Here is a 21,270-nt window from a genome sequence, read left to right on the forward strand (position 1 = left end):
AAAAAAAAATTAAAAAAAAAAAAAAAAAAAAGAAAACCTGTCTGAATTAAGGACGGGGAAGGTAAAGCAGAGCCTAATCCTTCCTGCCCAGGGATGGCAGAACTATAGAACAGAGATTCCCATGGGACCGATGCACGAAGGGGAGAGAATAGGAAAGCTGGGTTCCTGAGAGCTCCCGGGAGGAGAATAACTGGGAAGAGTTGTCATGAAGGGGGATCAAAGTACTGTGCTCGTAAAGTAGCAGGAAATCCAAGAAAGTAAAATCTTTTCCAGTGGCCCCAGTGAACCCTAGTTTTCTGCAGCAGAGTAAAAAAGCAGGGAAAAGGAATAGCTAGATGAAGTCTGGCCTTGTATCTGGGTCTGTTTCCAAAAAACAGGCTTCAAGATGTTCCGAATCACAGTCCGGGTTCTAATTCAAGGCTAGAAAGATCCCATGTATAAATGAGCTTTTAATATCACTTTAAATATCAGCTTTTTGTTTTCACGCTTTGTAAGTGAAAAATGAGAGTTATGTAGTTGGAAACTCAAATACAGGGCTGATTTTCCAGAAGGAAATAAGCAGATTGATAACTTAGATCACCAAGTTAAATAAACACTAGGACTCTACATGCAATTTTAGTACCCAGACATGTTTTGGATCTAAAACCCAAGCTTTGGTGAACCTCAAGAGGACTGTTCAAAATGCCACAACTAAGGACTGCCTGGGAATGGCTTCAAAATACCGGGAGGACTCTGAAAGATCAGAAAGCACATTATTTTAGAAAGTTCACTAAAGATTAAATGAGTTAATATATGTCAGGTGCTTAGGCCTGGCAAACTATAAATCAATCAAATGTTATCTACTACTATTAATATTACGTCACTATTATTTTCTTGAATTTTCATGGAGTCACAAATAGAAGGACAAAATGTCAGAGGAACTTTTCTTTTTTCTTGTTAGTTAACCTTAATTTTTTTTAAAGATGAAAATGTGAGGAGGATCGGAGACAGTACATGAAATATCCAAGCTCAGAGTGCTAGTGACTAGGTGGGAATTTATGTCACAGATGTCAACTCTGCATCTTGGCATAATTCGTCCCATTGGATGTTGTGAGGTTGGTAATGACTGTTTTAGGTTCATTACATGAATTCAATATTTAATATTAATTGAACCATTTCTTGATATGGAACATTATGTTAGACCTGATGCTGGGGGATACAATGATGGAAAGGGTTGGAAGAGGGGTTTGAATACTTATGGTTGTCTTATGTGTCTGACTAGAAAAAGAGCTGAGGAAATAAAGGACAGTACTATGCAATATTAATTGCAAGGTATAAATCCAATGATGCTTTGAAAGTGATGCATATAACCGACGTTTGTGCATTTCATAATTTGGATATACATAATGGAAATGCAAAAGATGGTTGGAAGACTATATGTTAAATTAATGAAATTTTTATTTATTAGAGAAATTTTAATGTTTATTTATTTATTTTGAGAGAGAGAGAGCGAGAGAGAGAGAGAGAGAGAGCGTGTGTGCATAAGTGCGGGAGGGGCAGAGAGGAGAGAAAGAATCCCAAGCAGGCTCTGTGCTGCCAGTGTGGAGCCCGATGTGGGGCTCTAACCTACAAGCCGAGGGCACATCACTGGTCCGTCTCGCCCGCCACGCGGGGGAGGTGGAGCATGAGCGCACGTGTTAGGACCCGAAAGATGGTGAACTATGCCTGGGCAGGGCGAAGCCAGAGGAAACTCTGGCTGGATCATGACCTGAGCTGAAATTCAGAGTTGGATGCTTAACTGACTGAGCCACCCAAGTGCCCCAGCTAAATTAATAAAATTTTAAAATACATTGCCACATTTGGCCACATACATGTTTATATAAACACAGTGTCTATTGTGGATTATAATAAAATGTGTGCATTTTAGAGGAAATAGCAATTTAATGAAAAAATGAGAAATAAATGAAATGGCTTATTAAGTTAAAATGAAGTTAATAAAAAAAATTTAGGAATGAAAAGATACTCTGAAAATTTTATGCTTCCAGAATATATGGCTAATGGATTTCTGGCTTTAGCCGATTTGAAAGTATAAAGGAACATTTTACTGTATAATCTTTATATTGTTTCCAGAAGATATCCTACCTTTTAAAAATTCCATTTGATATCTGTGCCATAAAATGATTTTTAATTGCCCTTTTGCATGATTTAGATATGGAAAGATGGAGGGTTAATGAAAAACAATATTTACAATAACAACAAAAAGTAGAGCTTTGCAATTATGGTAATCAATTTACTATAAAACATACTTGGTTTCTGGATTTCATCCTTTTTTTCCTTCCAAGATCTATCTTTGATTTCCTTCTGGTAAATGCTTTGTTAAATGGATAAATTATGGATGTTTATACTATAGAACTTCTACAGAGGATTCTGTAATTCAAGATTCAGGAATTTTGTTGTACCCTTATTATTCAAAGCTTTAAATTTAAAAACTAATTGCGAAGGAGTCTTGGCTGAAAGGTAGGTGGTATTATCCAATAAGACGGACAGCATGACTCTTTTAGGATACAAAAAAGAAATGGAATTAGGGACTCAGATGTGTGAGTTTTGTTGATTGAAACTCACCTTCAAGGACAAATATTTAAAGGGTCAGCATAGATGCAGTTTTAATTAAAAATTTTTTTAATGTTTATTTTGGAGAGAGAGAGAGACAGAGAGAGACAGAGAGACAAGTGTGAGCAGGGGAGGGGCAGAGAGAGAGGGAGACACAGAATCTGAAGCAGGCTCCAGGCTCTGAGCTGTCAGCACAGAGCCCAACATGGGGTTTGAACTTGGAAACCGCGAGATCATGACCTGAGCCAAAGTCGAATGCTTAACAGACTGAGCCACCCAGTCACCCCATATGCATGTATTTCGTATAGTAGATACACATTAGTACATTAATATCTTTGAATGCCTAGGCTCTTGGAATGAGGGAAAACTTAAAAAAAAAAATACAGCAACCATATTAGAGTTATAAGGGCAAGCCTTCATGGTGTTTAATCCTGACAGCCAGACATTATGAGAAACAGTAGAAATCTTATATAATTATAATTATGTTTCACATTAGCTACCTGGAATTAATTCTCATTTCAAAATTTTAATCTGATAGAGTGCTCTCATTAAATATTGGCATATATTTGGAATTGAATATACTGCATAATCAATACTACACTGACTTTATGCCAAGTCATTTGGAAACTTTTCCTTTCTATCAAAAATCTGAACTATAGATCCTAAATTCTGGGAGAGTTCCTATGAAAAGTTTACACAGAGCTTTTTAAATGTGAGAAGTCTGAAGTCTTAATGGCTTTTACTTTAGTATTAAAAACTCTTTATAGAATAAAACATAGATAAGAATTTCTCTTCTATCTGAAGTGCACACATGTATTGCTGCTTGAATATTTCATGAATTCAGGCTCAAAAAAGACATGTTAAGATAGAATAGACTCAACTAAACTAAATACTTTGTCAATTTTTGGTTTACAAATTTGGGCATGGAGGGCACCTGGGTGGCTCAGTTGGTTAAGTGTCTACTATTGATTTCGGCTCAGCTCATGATCTCATGGTATTTGAGTTCAAGCCTGCATTGGGTTCTGTGCTGACAGTGTGGAGCCTACTTGGGATTCTGCCCCCTCCCCCTCAAAATAAATAAATAAACTTAAGAAAATTTTTTAACAAAAAAAAGTTTAAAAAATTTGGGCATGGAACTGATAATAGTCATCTTGAAGACATTTACTTATTTATCTGATTTTAGAATGCTGTTTTCTTCTTATCAAACATCTTAAATGAGCATCTCTAACAAATGGGTTCCCTACCTTGGTTTGCAGAGCAGTTCCCTGATAAGATAGATGTTATTTATTTTAAAAGAAATAGAAACTGTGAAGTGAACCGAACTGCAAAATCAACTTCTCATTTTCAGGGGCTCATTGTAGCCATGTTGGTTTCCATTTGGTAAAACATTTTCTCTTAAAAGAAGACAGACTGGGAGCTGATTTTATTAAATGTTTAAAGTCCCCTTCTATCTATCCTCTCTTCCTTCTTCGTTTTCTGCTCAGGTAATTTTGGGCATGTCTGCTTCCTGGGCTAGGTTGTATGAAGCCAGGGACTTAGTTACATTCTTTATTACATTGTTCACATTGCTTGGCAAAATACTTTGTACACAGTGGGCGTTTAATACATATTTTCCAAATATATAAATAGCAAATGTGATGAATATGATGCTATCAGTAAAATCTGTTGCAGTAAAGCCAGTATTGTATAATGGAAGAAGGTCAAATAAGTTATTTAACCTCTGTCAACAGTAGATACCTTGCAGGGTTGTCTTGTGATATAAAAGATACAATAGAGGTACTTAATTGTTATTTTTATTTAAGCCAAATTATGGAAGTTAAAGGCAGACTAATGAGCTTAACTTGTTTTTGTTGGTTTACCTGTTTTCCTTATCTCTTATTTTTTTGATGTGCAATAAGTATTTACTCAACCTTTTATTAGCTGACTGTACTGAACTTCATAAATGGAATGAGATATGGAGTGAAACTCTGGCATATAAAATCATAAACAATTTTGAAAATAAGTTTTTGTTGTCTTCTAATCAAATTGTATCAAAAAATCTTATTCTTTGAATGTATCACATCATTATAAGCAATAGTTTCTCTAAACACTAAGAATGACATGACATGATTACTGACCCCCTCCCCCACCTTTCCCTCCAGCCTCTCTTATGTTTTTGATTTTCAACCACCAAATAAAATCATAAAGAAAAGCATTAACTCATTTGACCTTGCTGGGAAATGCTTTAGTGAAATTTCCAACTACCTTAAATTTATTTTTTTTTTTGAGTCTCATACTTCCTTTTAACCATAATGAAAATTTCTCACTCTACTTTTTGTAGCCTTTTTGGGAGAAATTTAAAAATTCAGAGACATGAATATACTCTAACCCATTCTGAATGACTCATGATGATAATTATGAACATGAACTCTCTGTGGGATAAAGCTGTGGGTCCAGTTAGATGCTTCTATAAGAAACATTTCCTAAAGTGTGTTCTGTGGAGGTAGTTAATTGATGTTGTTATTAAGAGGGATGTATGGTTAAATATGTTGGGAAATATAAGTTTGAAAGATTTTTCAGGGTCTGAAATGCTTAATACATTGTGAAATACTGAAGCAAGGGATAGAATCTGAGGTGGCTCAGATAATTTAAGGGATGCCATTGGGAAACACCTTATAGTCTATACTTAACAACCCTGCTGTACTTTTTGAATTTTGTCTCTGTCTTTTAAAAGAAGTTTCTCGACGAACGAAATATGGCCCTTTGTAGCAACGTGGATGGAACTGGAGAGTGTGATGCTAAGTGAAATAAGCCATACAGAGAAAGACAGATACCATATGGTTTCACTCTTATGTGGATCCTGAGAAACTTAACAGAAACCCATGGGGGAGGGGAAGAAAAAAAAAAAGAGGTTAGAGTGGGAGAGAGCCAAAGCATAAGAGACTGTTAAAAACTGAGAACAAACTGAGGGTTGATGGGGGGTGGGAGGGAGGGGAGGGTGGGGGATGGGTATTGAGGAGGGCACCTTTTGGGGTGAGCACTGGGTGTTGTATGGAAACCAATTTGACAATAAATTTCATATAGTGAAAAAAAAAATAAATAAAAGAAGTTTCTCTCCCTTCCTGCACAGTGAAGCTGTCAGCTATGACTTCCTGCTTCTGACGATGTGCCTGGATCCAGAGGGTTTCTCCTTGGTGGTCTGGAAAGGTAGGCAAAAGATTCCAAATATCCAAGTATGAAATCGGGTCTTATGAGTAAAAGGCATGATATTTAGTGCATGGGCTTTGTGACATTAATTATGGCTTCTCAGAAGCACTTTGTTTTGAGGTTGTTGAAGAAATATGCTAAGCTAAGTAAGATAACACTGTTAGCAGCTAACCACACCTACTGGTCATTCAAAGATGTATAAAACTTCCATTCAGACAAGGAAGGTTTGATCCGGTGGTCAGATACAGATACAACACTATATATCTGTATATGACAGATTCAGGCATCTGTGGACATTTCATTTAGACTTTTGGGAAGTCTAAACTTTTTTTCTCACATTCTGAGCCTTGAAAGCTGTATCTCACCACCTCCTCCCCATTCTAAGCCCCCTTCGTGTTTCAGTTCTCCAACTCAGTACAAAATCTTAAAATTCTAGGATTTTCTTTCTTTAAGCCTGCAATTTCTCTCTCCAGTATTCTCTCTTTGAACTCCACACTTACTCATTCTGAATTGAGTCTCTCACCTCTTCTCCTTAACAGTGTTGCCAGGCTAGCCCACAGCTATTCCTCCTGCTACTTATACTCCTTTCTCCTCCCTGTTAAGCTTGGGGTAACTCCTGATCACTCTCTTTCTCTCTATTTTTTTTTTTTTGATAGAGAGAGAGAGAGAGAGAGAGAGAGAGAGAGAGAATCCCACGCAAGCTCCATGCTTCTAGCACAGAGCCTGATGCGGAGCTCCATCTCATGAACTGTGAGGTCAGATGCTTAACTGACTGAGCCATCCAAGGCACCCAACTCCTGCTCAATCAAGATTAAATTCTCTTGATAAGACACTCCAAGTCAAACAACCTACTGACAGCTAGCTGAAACTTGATAGACTTGTTTGTTGAGAGTGGGTTCTTGAATTGTCTATATGAATTGTACAACCAGAGTTTCTTATGACTAGAAAACAAGGGGGAAATATCTTATTTTTTTGAATTATCATATCTTTTGATTATTTTATTTTGGTATCTTAGAGATATAGCCATAGACCAGGAATATATTTTGGGAAACTCTTAAAATTATGGTAAGGTAGAAGAGAGTATGAAATAATCTGCAATTATGTATCATATTAGTATACCTTATATGAGAAAAATCTGTTTTGATGACTGGTAAAATTTGGATGTCATTAATAAGTATTTATAAATCATTTAATTTCTTTTCTCCTGCCAAAGTTAGGCACTTGTGTGTGGACTAGGGGTGGACAGACAAATGAAGAGAATATTTTGACTACAGTCATATAGTAGAATATTATACTTATAAATATAATATGTAATATAATATGCAATATACTTACTTAAATGAGCATTATGCTATAACTGTGAGCCATGTTAACTATCAAGTACAATATATTATTTTCTCTAGTCTATTCATTTTTCAACAGAATAACTATAATTAATAGATTTTCTATAGTTAAAAATTTTTTAATGTTTTACTTTATTTTTGATAGAGAGAGAGAGAGAGAGAGAGAGAGAGAGAGAGAGAAACAGAGCACAAACAGGGGAGGAGCAGAGAGAGAGGGAGACACAGAATCCGAGGCAGGCTCCAGGCTCTGAGCAGCACAGAGCCCAACGTGGCTCTCTAACCCACAAACCGCGAGGTCATGACCTGAGCCAAAGTTGGATACTTAACCAACTGAGCCACCCAGAGACCCCTACATTTTCTACATTTTAACATATTTTACATTTAAAATGTATAATAAGTTAGATTGAAATTTTTTTTAACTGGAAAGAACGTTACAAAAAAAAGAAACTATGATTTTAAACCAACAAAATCACTACTTCCAAAAATGGTCAAATACTGGCAAATTCACATGGTTCAATCTAATAATTTTTTTGTGATGAATGTGCTTTTATTGTTCTCTCTCACTCCTGTAGGATTTGACTTTATGTAGGAAGATGAGGTTGGGAGGGTTTAAGTCTCCCAGCATGGTGCTAGCTTCTCATCTAACAGGGTCATAAAGCAACATGACTCACTAAACACAGTAGGTCATTTGAATATGCTCATTAATTATAATGTATTTATTCTGGGAAAATGAACAGTGAAATGTCAGAAACATCATGCAAATATATTTTAATTAAGATCATCCTCTAATGCACACCTCTTCATGTAATTCCTATGACATGTTCCTGATCCCATAGCAGAGTAAGAAGAGAATAGTGGGTAAAATAAGTTCTAGACAAAGAAAGGGACAGCTCTTATATAATAAATTTGGGGTTTGGTGGAGATTTGGGAAAGGTATATCTTTTTTGCTACTTAATATCTCTTTTGTTATTTGCTATTGGGTTAGATCAAACCCAATAACTCCCATCACTTAGGGAGCTCATTTGTTGATTTTTGTTTATTTCTTTGTTCCTTTTACCTTGATTTTCTAGGCTGTTACATTGGTAACAAGGCTTGTAAATAAATTTGCTCCAGTAAGGAGCAAAGATCCTCCTATTTCTTTCTGAAAGTATAACCCACGTCTGCTTTTTAACTAGTATGAGTAGAACTGTGAATATAGTAATTCATTTGATTAAGGTCTATGTGCATTTTTCTTTTGCTGAAAATGAATTTTGATTTTATTGTGCTTGATACAAATGAGTTCCAAAGCAAAAAATAAAATGTTACATCTTTCATAGTCATTTGTGGAGAGAAGAGCTAACCCGGGTGCAGCTCTTCTGCAGATTTTTGGCTTTTAACAGATTGGGTTTATGATTCCTTCCTACTTCTTGCATTAGGAAATGATTCCTTAGTGCACTTTGCTGTTGCTGTATACCTCTTAAGGACTAGAAATACTAAACTCCCATGTTCCTACATATAAGCCTTCTAGAATTGCACAGTTAAAAAAGAGTATTCTAACCCTGAGACTAGACACTAACTGATTTCTCATTTCCTTTATTCAGTATATCTGTATTCATCTATACTGATTATCCATCTATCTACCATCATCTATGACCTACCTATAGATATATGGATATGTAACATTTTAGCATGTAACATAAACATATATTATGCGTTATATCTGGATTCTCCTAAATCCAGAGAGAAAAATCTTTCTTTTGCTACCTCTGTCATGAATGAAGACAACTCTTCGCCTTATCTCAAGTCATGGGAGACTTCTCTAAGCAGCCTGGCATTCCAAAGATCAGAGATCTGAGATTAACTGCCTACCTTTTTTTCAGGCTCAGATATTCAAAATAATTGTTTGAAATTCAGTAGAGAAAAAAAAAAAACAAAACAAAACTAGCCCTTTCCTTTGCTAAACAGTAGCACTTACCAAGTATTAGGAAATTACATTGTTAATTTATTCTTGACTGTTTTCCATCGAAATTTATAAAATCATTGAAGAGTTGAATATTTAAGCTGAGAGGACCTTAGATATAACATAAACCACAGTTCATTCTACACATAGTTGTGAGTCCCATAGACATGATATAAAATGCTTAAGGTCAAAGGGCTAGTTAGGAAATCCAAAAATATAGAACTTACAGAACAAAATGGCAAAAATAAATTTAGATTATTTTATGTGTCTATTTTGTTTCAATATTTTAACTCTAGAGATCAACTGCTGGCTTGGTCTTCTGCCTGCATGGACTGGACTCAAACCTGTTGGATGCTGTTTCTACTGTGACAATGCTACAGGTCGGAGCAACCCATAGTCTTTTCAGAGAACTATGATTTTTTGAAAACTTGAGTTTTCATGATCCTGCTAGTTAGTTTAAAATATTTCTGAGCAGGGACCTGGTTGGCTCACTCAGTTAAGCACCCAACTTCAGCTCAGGTCATGATATCAAGTTTTGTGAGTTCGAGCTCTTCATCAGGCTCTGTGCTTTCAGCGCGGAGCCTGCTTTGGATCCCATCTCCCTCTCTCTCTGCTCCTCCCTCACTCAAGCTCTCTCTCAAAAATAAGTAAACATTAAAAAAATATTTCTGGGGTACCTGCGTGGCGCAATTGGTTAAGCATCTGACTTTTGATCTCTGCTCAGGTCAAGATCTCACAGTTGGTGAGTTTGAGTCCCACGTCGGGTTCTGCACTGATCATGTGGAGCCTGCTTGGGATTCTTTCTTTCTCTCTGCCCTTCCCCTGCTTGTGCTTTTTCTCTCTCTCTCAAAATAAATAAACTTAAAAAATAAAAAAAAATAAAAAATATTTCTGGGAGTAAAATATTAAAATATATGTATATATAGTTATATAGGGTTTCTACTTTCCTATAACTTTTTAAAAGTGTTTGGTAAATAGATAGAAGATCTCCTCAGAGCTGAGTTGTATTGGGCCCTTGCATTGTTGTAAATGTTTGCAGAGCCAATCTAGAAGGGTCCTTTCTGACATGTCTTTTCTTCCCAGTGCCCTGATAGATTATGTTGAACCATTTCATAATTGCTCCAAATGCTTAAATATCTGTGATGAAAGATACTTCCGCCTAGTGATATAGCGAGAAATTTCTGGGGTCATAAGTGAAAATACTGAAGCTTAAATAAACTGATGATACTTAAGTCCCTTTCTTTGCAATGTAGGAAATAATTAAGCAGAAGTGAATTCAGAGACAGGAACAAAGAAAGCAAAATGGTTATACCAAGCATTTACTTAGCTGTTTACTGGAGTGACCCTTTTCTGTTCCACAGAGCTTTAAGTTAGAGAAAAAGTCCTTTCTCTCAGACAGTACATTTTAATAAGTCATCTTATATATAGGTGCTTGTTCAAGCATCTGAGAAGGGGGAGGAGGGAGATATAACCATGTGTTTCACAGTTTTCAAACAGTAATAAGCTTACTGTTGAGAATTAAATATGGACGAGTCCCTTCTTCCTCATCCAAAGTCACATAGATACCCTATTTTGGTACCTCATGACTCATATTTGATAGCTATGCATAGATTCTTGTATGTCTCAATTCTTCTTCCATTACCAAATAACAGTATTCATATAAACAAAAATATGCAGACCATCTACCATATGCCAAATCGTGGAACGTAAAGAATTATATGAGATTATGTTTGTTTCTGACTTGCCTCTCAACCCCCCCCCCCAAATAAAGGCAAATAAAAAATGTGAGAAGGACTTATTGCTAATCATTTAATTCAAGTCATTCAACTTAATAACATGGATACATATTTGTTTTATGTTGTCATTTGAAAACAATGCTTTTTATCTCTCTTACCTGAAGGATCTTATCACCAGGCTGCAGCAGATTGGATGCTGGTCCATCAGGCTGAACCCTAGTAACAAAGATACCCTATAAGTCAGAAGTAACAGAGGTTAGGATTATTATCAAGAACTAGCCCTAGTTAAAAAAAATTTTTTTCATTCACACAGAAACAATGAAAACAGACTAGAAAAAGTTTACATATGTAAGCTTCAAAGATTATTACAGCATTTTAAGCAAGGTACCACTCTTGAAGTCAAGTTTGAGAGAAGCAACATCTTATTTGGATAACAAAGGTTTATCTTGTTTTTAAAATACACTTATAATTTATAAATTAATCTCATAGCATAGTCTTAATCGCTTTCTTAAATAGTTTGAAATATGGTACTAAGCCATTCTCCATATAATTCTGAAATTGTCCTAAGGTATTCTTCATTGAAAATGTATTCTATTCAATAGGTTGTAATCTGTGTACACTTTAAAACCTTATCAGAATTACATGTAAATATTGGTTTATTTTAATCAGTATTACTTTGTACGTTACTGGGAATTTTAATATAAAATGTGTATGAACAAATTAAGCATAAAAAAATTCCAAGCATAAAGTTTCTACCCACATAGTTACAAAACCCCTAAATTGATTAATTTAGTTTATAAAAAATCAAAACAATTTTCTTGATCATGTATATAAAGCAAGCATTATTGAATGTCTACCATATGCTAGGTTTCGATTGCTAGTGTTATAGTGATACACAGAATATAATTTTTGGCTTCAATGAGCTCACAATATAGTAAAAGCCAAGAAAACAAGAATTATAAAAAAATTAAAAATATAAATAATCTATATAAAAATATGTATCAACGTATAAAAATTATATCTTAATACAGTTATTATTTTTTTGTTCCTAAGAAGTATTAATAGAATAGAAGATAATATTTTAATGTCATTGCCTGTTATTCAGTAAATCATCTTATTTGTTGATTTGTAAACTTGATGACTCTCCCTTAAGCCCATTAGCTTTATATGCGTGTGTGATGGTTTAACAAAAAGACCCGAATTGAAATACGTCTTTGTGTGTTTTTATTTAGCATTTCAGATCTTTATGAATTATTCATTTAAAGCATCTGAATGGTTTTTATCTTTCTGATTTTAAGCAGTTTTCCTTCCCATTTAAAGATGGAACTACAGGGGCGCCTGGGTGGCTCAGTTGGTTGGGCATCTGACTTTGGCTCAGGTCATGATCTCACAGTTTGTGAGTTCAAGCCCCGCGTCGGGCTCTGTGCTGGCAGCTTGGAGCCTGGAGCCTACCTCGGATTCTGTGTCTCCCTCTCTCTCTCTACCCCTCCCCTGCTCACACTCTGTGTCTCTCTGTCTCTCAATAATAAACAAATATTAAAGAAAAAAAAATTAAAGATGGAACGACAGACAGTCATCAAGATCTTTAGAAAACTGCATACATAACTTTTAACCAGTAATTCAACTTCTAGAACTTATCTTAAGGAAGTAATTGGACAAGTGGCAACATTCATTTACTAATACATTAATCATAGAATTATCTGTAATAATAAAAATACCAACCACACATAAAACTCTAATAACAGGGAATTGATTAAATTACAGTAAACTCATACAGTAGTATGATATGTGGTCATTAAAAATGAAGTCCTAAATGGCAGGCATAGAAGTTCACTAGTGCTTAGTGAAACAAGCGGGCAATAAAACATTATACTGTGTGATGCTATTCTTATGCTATGATACTGTCTTTGCTGAAACATGTTTATATACATATTTATGTGGGAAATATCTGGAAGGATATATTCCTAAACATTAACAGTGGTTGTTACTGGGTAATGACACTTCATATATGTATATAATGTATATTTTTTCCTTTTTTGCTTCTCTGTGTTTTCTAATTTTTCTATAATGATTATGTCCTACATGTAACATTAAGAAAATAATAAAACTTAAAAAAATAGGTTAATAATGTCACTGTTCAGAGTGACAGAGTGCTTAGCTTCAGTTGTACAGATGGTCAATTCAAAAGGAATAAGAAAACTGGTTGAAAAGGACAGTAAAATAAGGCATGATGGTTAATCCACCCGACCAGTGAATGGCACTGGTCATGAAAATAAACATAATTTTTACAGCCCTGTACATATTGGGCATATAGCACTCATGCCGTCAGTCCAGGACACTGTATGTGCAATTGGTCCCTCTGGTAGTCCCCCTCTTTGCCCTCGGGGTCTCTGTGCAACAGGCAGATTGTCACTGTTACCCAAAATAAGCCACTACATCTCTGGGTGCCAGAGGTGAAGTTGTTTTGAATATTACTTTATCCCAGCAGTCAAAGTCTGGGATCCTAGTTAATTTTGATTGCCTTTCTTCAGCTTATTCTATGGGAGCCATTTTTAATAATGTTTGCATGAATCCAGACCATAAGAGCTAAATTATGGGTATTGTATCTGAATGTTGGGAGGAATAGTAATGCTCCACAACCTGACTGCTGAAAGAATACAAGTGTAATGTACGTGACAGGTTTAATTTAATCCATCACAAAGCTCTGTGGGATTCAACCGCTGTTCTGAAGACTTGCTTTGAAGCTTACTCTTATGGTGGCCTGAGTCTTCCAAAGCATTTATTGCTGCTTTCTAAAGCTTTAATATTTCTTTTTTTAAATCATTTTATTTTTCCCTTTTTCGAAAATTAAAAAGAATTGTCTACATTTATTTATTTTTGAGAGACAGAGAGACATAGAGCATAAGTGGGGGAGGGAAAGAGAGAGAGGGAGACCCAGGATCTGAAGGAGGCTCCAGGCTCTGAGCTGTCAGCACAGAGCCCGAGGCGGGGCTGGAACTCACAAACTGTGAGATCATGACCTGAGCCAAAGTCAGATGCTTAACCGACGGAGCCACCCAGGTGCCCCTCCCTTTTAAAACATTTAAATCAACATTAGTTTCTTAGTTGATGAAATTTATTGATTGACTAAATTCTACCCCTGAAACCATTACTACACTGTATGTTAACTGTTAGTGCCCACTGGTATAGTATTTTTTTTTCCTTTACATATACATACATGTCTGATCAGGCTGCATACTGCCACATTAGTTGAAACAGATAGCAATGAGTGTTATCTTTGATAATGCTCTGTGGCATTCATTATTTGTGTAAGTGGAATGTTTCCAAAAAGATTGCCTGCAAAGGCCAGTGCCCTGATTTTTCACTCTATTTATGTACATAAATACAGCCATAGGAAAAAAAAAAAAAACTCTGAACCCATTTTGTGGCCTCTGCTATGATGAATATTGATGACTTTGATGCAGTTTTGGGAAATCTCATTATAGTAATGTGTCATTCATCTTTTCAACAAATTCATTTTATCTGAGACTTCAAAGAATACTTTGGCACTGATGACAGAATTTGGTAAGGAATCAAACTATTTGTATTCTAAATGTTAGAGTAATAACTTCCTACTGTTTGGTAAAAAACTATCATGTACTTATCAAAGATCCACATCATGGCATTATCTATTTTATAACTCTGCTGCAAAATTTAAAGTATGTCCAGTTTCTTTTCTTTTTTTTTTTTAGTTTATTTATTCATTTTGATAGAGGTAGAGAGTGCAAGCAGAGGGGGGAAAGTAGAGAGAGGAGAGAGAGAGAGAATCCCATGTAGGCTCTGTACTGTTAGCGCGGAGCCCCACATGGGTTTGGACTCAATGAAACTTAGTTGAAATCAAGAGTTGGACTCTTAACTGACTGAGCCACCTGGGTGCCCCAAGTATGTTTAGCTTCTTGTAATATTTGCTTGAGTGATAAATGTGGGACAAACTATCATGTAATACATTCAAAACAAGCGAAACAACCTATATACCTAAGGTTATAGCAAGACCATTTTGCCCAAGGAAGGAAAATGCCTCAGTAACTCTTTTTCAACAAGGTTGTATATATAGTATTTTTGCTGCTGCTGTCAAGTTAACACAAACTTAGTGGCTTAAAATATCACAATTTTATTATCTTACAGCTCTGTAGGTTAGAAGTCCAAAACAGGTCTTAATGGGGCTAAGACAAAGGTTTTGGCACAACTGCATTATTTTCTGGAATATCTAGGGGAGAAGCTGTTTCCTTGCCTTTTCCAGCTTCTAGTAAATGAACACATTTCTTGGCACATTGTCCCGTTTTCCATCCTCAAAGTCAGCAATTGTTCATCTCTCTGACCATTTATCTATGTTCATATGTCCCTCTGACCACAGCCAAGGAAGATTCTCTCACCTACATGATTAGACTGGGCCCACCTGGATCCAGGATAATCTCCTTACCTCAAGGTCCAGAACTTAAACTCACCTTCAAAGTCCCTTTGCCATGTAATGTAACATATTTACAGGTTCTAGGAATTAGGATGTGGCTATCTTTAGGGGGCCATTTTTTTTTTTCTGCCTTCCCCATAGTGTAAGAAGTGAGTAAGAGCATAGCTCTAGAGTTAGCTTATGTTTACCATTCATTAATTGGTGACTTTGGGCAAGTTAATTAACTTTTGTGTACTTATCTTTTCCTCATCAGTAAAATGGGCATGGTAATGGCACGTACTTCATAGTTATTAGATTGAGTAAATACATGCAAACATACTTAGAATAGTGCATGGCACTCAGTGTAGCATCAATAAATGTTATTATAATTATTGAAAGTCTGAAATCTGAGCTATAATCCAAGGTCTTTGTAGCCAGTAAAACCCATATTGAGAGTTTCTGAGTCTCCAATTGTACTAGATTGATTGTCTGAAAATTCTTCTTTACCCTCAATTGGGAGTATATTAAAAGGCCAACATTTGTTATCTTTCACTTGAATGCCCATCAGATAAAAGGATTTGCATCTCCTGTTTAGAGAAGAGGACAGGAAGAGAGCTGGGAAGTCTCTGCTATCTCATCTGTGGTTTCCTAGTGGTGGCTCTCAGTGATAATGGCTCCAATTATTGTTCACTCTCAGTAGTGGACATGGGTGCCAACTAGAGGGCTTTCTGATGGTTCTTAGTAACTTTCAGGTGCTACTTCCTTTCATAGCTCCAAGTCAGGAGTGTTAGCTCTTTGTAGTAATAGCTGTTAGAGTCTAGTTACTGGCTTATGGCATTTCTGAGTGTGTTGTTCTAATGTGTAACATCTCCCGACCAGCATAATGGCTTTCCCCTCTAGACAGCATCTCACAACAGAGCCACAAAATATGTGCTGCAGCCCTTTCTGAAGAATATATGTTTGCTTTCCTCAGACACCAATATCTGGGTGTGCTTGAGTCTGACACAGCCTCCCTGGACTCATGCATCACAGAGGGACCCCCACAGGTTTGAACCAGAGCTAATCTAGAGAGGGCTGGCCAGATGCTACTAATAGGTGAACCTGTTGCCATTTCATTTTTCTTCCCCATTTTTTTTTTAAATCACTCTTTGTGCAAGTCATAAATCATTTTTTTTTCTAAAAGTACCCAGAATGGGTTTTTAAAAAAGTTTTACTTTTCACAAGTAATTTTGAAAAGTCGCGAGTATGGGAGGTTCTTCATGGAGTTAAAATCAGACCTTGTCTTACCGGTTACCTAGTCTATATACCTCTGGACATAAACTTTAATGGACTCAGAAAGTTAGTCTACAAGGTGAACATTGAACGTTCTAACTTTAGAGGAGAAAGGAACTTTATATGGCTTTTTAATGATGAAGGTGAATGACTGTGACAGTCTCAGCGATTGTAAATGTAGACCCCAAAATAGAACTTGTCTTAAGGGAACTGTAACTTCAATTTATGAAATATGTTTTTCTTTAAAATTCTGAAAAATCTTGGCTCTAGCTGACAGTAAGAAATTGGTTTCTAGGAAGGCCATATCTCAAATAAAAATTGCATACTATTACCATTACAATTCAGAACACCTTGGTTAAATATTATAGAATATAGTATTTTATGCTCTCATATACTTAAGATAGTTCAAAAAGTATTTTTGGAGGAAACAGTGACTCAGAGAAAACACAGCTATAGATTCAATAGCTTTTAAAGTTTTTTTGTTTTTGTTTTTTTTAGCAAAGAAAGGGCAAATATTTTTTTTTTTTTCATGGGTTGGACCAAGTTAATATGAAGCTGGGATGTGGCTCATAGAAACAGCTTTACACATATAAAATAGACTAAATTTAACCCCTGTGATTAGTGGAAGACGTGCCACATCAAGGATAAACGTATTATTATCAATAGTTTTCCTCAGTATGAATGAGGAGTGTGATCATAAAATATTTTAAGACTAACTGCTGAGTATCAAATCTTTGGCTTTGAACAATTTGCTACCTTAACAACTGAGGAATCTATATGTACCAAGACAAGAAATGTATACCATGGTCATTAGAAACTGAAGGAGAGTGGGAAGGGTGAGAGGAAGAAAAAGAGGCATTAGCAGCTGAATATGATGCTTCAGTGTACGAATGAACTTAAGTCAACAAAACAATGAAATATAAAATCCATAAAAGATAAACAGAAATCATTGTTTAGAAGCCTAGAAAACTTGAGCCTCAAAAAAACAGAGATATAAATACGCTACAACTGACCAAAGTCCACTAAAAATTTCACAAAAATATTCCGCACAGATGTTTAAAGGAACACCAAACTCCTTTTCACAAGTTTTTAAATAAACATTAAAAAGGAAATCACTCGCCTTCATTTGTAAAAAAAATTACTAATAATTCATTGGAGCAACACAGAGACTGGTAAAACCCATAGAAATTAACTACATGATTACAAACATCCTGGTGGCACTATAATGGAGAGGAAGAACTACACATTGTTTGCTCTTTAGATTTGTATCCTTCTTTGAGGTCATTTTAAGGGTTTGTTTAGTAGCCAAAAATTTTTTAAAAATCTGTATTATATATACTAAATATACATAAATACCACTATAGATGGTATATAAATATATATTCTAAATATATATGTTTAGTAGCCAAATAACATATATATACATAATATACGTAGCTATTTATATTATAGCCATATATATATATTTTTTTCAAGATACTGCTTTTCTGATTTGCTAAAAGCATCCAAAATAACTTATTTATTCCCCTTTATTTGAGATTCCTTAAGAAATGACAAATTAACTACTAGAATCTTTTTATGGTTTGATCCTGATAATCATGAAGTATTCTTTTCTGAATATATGGGTTAAAATTATAATTTTACTCTTTAAAAAATTTTTTTTTAGTTTTTATTTTTGAGAGACAGTGTGTGACAGAGAGAGAGGGAGACACAGAATCCGAATCAGGTTCCAAGGCTCTGAGCTGTCAGCACAGAGCCTGACGTGGGGCTCGAACTCACGAGCTGTGAGATCATGACCTGAGCCAAACTTGGTCACCCAACTGACTGAGCCACCCAGGCACCCCTAATTTTCCATTTATTAATTGTTCCAGTATTCCAATTATTAACTAACAGTGAAACATCTCTGGGCTGTCTGTCCATGGTGACTGAAAGTACCTTTGCTTCCTGCTCATTTCTTGGTGAAATTCCTGAGCTTAAAAAAGGTTTCTCTCATTTGATTTTCATATTTTCTCTTAAAGACAAATCATGACACTCCTTCACACACTGTCTTTTCAGATTTTTGCCTCTTTGGAAAAAATAAAAACATGTTTTCATTTGTTTTATTTTATGAATTCTTTAAAGTCTATATTTAATAAACCACCTCAACTGCTACTGAATATTTGGGTTGCTGAGCTTCCTACAGTTTACTGATTCTGTCAGGACCTCTCGTGGCTTCTATTTCCAGCTTCCTATATGGCATAAAATAGTAGAAACTATTAAAAATAGGAGTAGGTTACTGTAGGTGCCTGTGGATTCTTCTTTGAAGCAATTCCTAAAATAGTATCGGTAATCAGCTTTCTGATTATCATCACTGCAGACTTCCTCAAAGCCCCTTCGATGGTATAATTTTTGACACTATCTGTCCATTTCAAAATAATGAAGTGAAAAGTGAAGAATTCAGTGAAAACTTTTTCTGTCATTTATGCTAAAATAACATTTTTTAAGTGAAAAATTATTTTGTAAGCTATAGTCAGTCAAACTATGATTCTGTTAGACTTAATTTGGCTTTATATAATGGCTAACACATCGTTGTATAGTTAGACCTTGCTAGAAGTGTTGTTCAGAGATGGCAGTGAACTCAGGAGGTCAAAGAGGCCAGTGGTAAATGTCTGGAAGGCATACAGTTGTAAATTCCTGACACACTGACTGATGAAGTGGCCAAGGCTGTGCATTGGCAGTATAGCGTGGAGTGACAAGGAAGGTTTTTGTTTTTGTTTTTGTTTTTCTTGTCTCTCTATATTGCTATATTATTTGAAATTATATATGTTAATGTTTTCATTTGTTATCTGTGTAACTTTTTAGAAAGTGTACGTTAAAGAAAAAGGGCTTTGCAGTTGCACACATTTGAAACCAGAATGTATTATGTTTTGTTTTGTTTTATTTTATTTTATTTTATTTTATTTTATTTTATTTTATTTTATTTTTTGGGGGGAGAGCACATGCAAGGGACGGGCAGAGAGAGGAGGACAGAGGTTCCAAAGAAGGCTCTGCACTGACAGGCTGATATCAGCAAGCCTGATGTGGGGCTTGAACTCACAAACCGCAAGATCATGACCTGAGCCGAAGCCGGACGCTTAACCAACTGAGCCACTCAGGTGGCCCTTTATATGCAGTTTAATATTTATGTAGTAAATATAAATCACATGCTATGTGGAGTTCTAGACAAATGTGTTTGCTATTCTTGATTTTTATATCTGTGAAGAATACATGACAAGAAATAGACATATGGCATGTACCTTTTTCATCGGCCAAGAACGTATCTTTTGAATCTTTTTGTTTACCAATTACCCAATGCCATGAATCTAAGCAAACCTGGAAAATTATTCTTGTGCATTTTCTAACTTGCCACTGCCCAGTGTGCCTCTGAGTATTATTATTCCTGAGTAAAGGTATCAAGTAAATGCTTTGATTCTGCTCATAGAATACATATTCTCTTAATATTTATCATATAAAAACTTTCATTTGATGTAGTACTCATCTCCACACAAAGAAAAAATCCCATTGTTTTTCTAGGTGTTGAAGGAAGAGTGTAAAGTTGAGTCCTGTTGCAGGCTGTTTTGGCATCTGGAGTCAATCTTTTAGAAGTGACGTAGGATAGAATATAATAACTTATTCTGAAATTCCAGAACATTTATTTAGGGTTTCTTGGCAATTATATTTCACATTTGCCATGTTTACAATATTTTTCTTGGGCTTGGGACTTCACCTGTACTGTAGACAAATTAAGGCATTTTTAAATTTTTCATTTTTTCATTTCTGTGTCTACATACAGATTGCCCAAATCCGTGGAAATATGGGTGGACTCTATGGCATCAATTGAATGTGGGTATTATGATAAAATGGTGGAGAATAAGTGATTCTTTGGTCCCAGTGCCCCAGTATGTGTATTTCCTGATATCAAGTATTTTGAGGATATCCATAATATAGCTTTCATTTTGATACTATGACTAGATGATTGTTCGTGGGACTGTTCAGTACTATACTTTTAGAATATATAGAAAAAGTGACTAAGAGTTTTCTTTAATATCTTTAAACTTTAGGAGCTTAATCCTTCCTCCTTAAATAAGGCAAGGAGGGATAGCAGTCTCTGAATGATGAACTATGTGAACGCATCATTTAAAATTCACTCATCTACAGAGTCTTGGGCTGACTTACGAAGTCACTACAACAATACAGTATCAGTCATCCATTAATCCAGTCTCTTCTTTCTAACAACATCCAGTGGAAACTGTATTGGTCAATTATTTGAATTTTGCAATCATGAGTTATTATCCCATGTACATTTAAAAATAGGCAGAGATTATTGTGGTTTCTTCCACTGGCAGAATCACCACTCTAATGATACCTTAGTGCAGAAGTTATATAATTGCTTAGCAATCCACTGTGTACAGTCTGCTTCTAATTATCTAGGTTCAATGGAGAATTCTGAAGTCATGCTGACTTCCAAGGACTTGTTGAAGCAAATATCTAGACTTGACTAATTAAAGGATTTTGTAATACTTTCAATATTAGAATATCATATTAGTCTCAACTCTACAGGGTATAAATTTGTCATGTGGCTCTTCCGCTAAGTGGCATTTGCAGAGTGTGGCATGCATCATAGTGCTTATTAAGAGAAAAGGATTTGGAGTCAGATCAATTTGTGTTCAAATCTTGTCTGCCACATATTACCCAAATGACCTTGGACAAGTTAATTAACACCTCTGGGCCTCAGCAAAATGACAGATAATAATACTCAAC

General features: G+C 35.5%; 1 protein-coding gene across 2 annotated transcripts in view; it reads right to left on the reverse strand.

The window, feature by feature from the left end:
- The window catches only part of LRRC7 (leucine rich repeat containing 7), a 446,889-nt gene that overhangs the window by 5,689 nt on the left and 419,930 nt on the right, over positions 1-21,270 (reverse strand). For both annotated transcript variants that reach the window (XM_047871231.1, XM_047871230.1), the window contains one exon: positions 10,952-11,026. In XM_047871231.1, coding sequence (XP_047727187.1) covers positions 10,952-11,026 — 75 coding nt within the window. The remainder of the gene's footprint in view (positions 1-10,951; positions 11,027-21,270) is intronic.

This window comes from Prionailurus viverrinus, chromosome C1 (assembly GCF_022837055.1).
Source record: "Prionailurus viverrinus isolate Anna chromosome C1, UM_Priviv_1.0, whole genome shotgun sequence".
Lineage (NCBI taxonomy): Eukaryota > Metazoa > Chordata > Mammalia > Carnivora > Felidae > Prionailurus > Prionailurus viverrinus.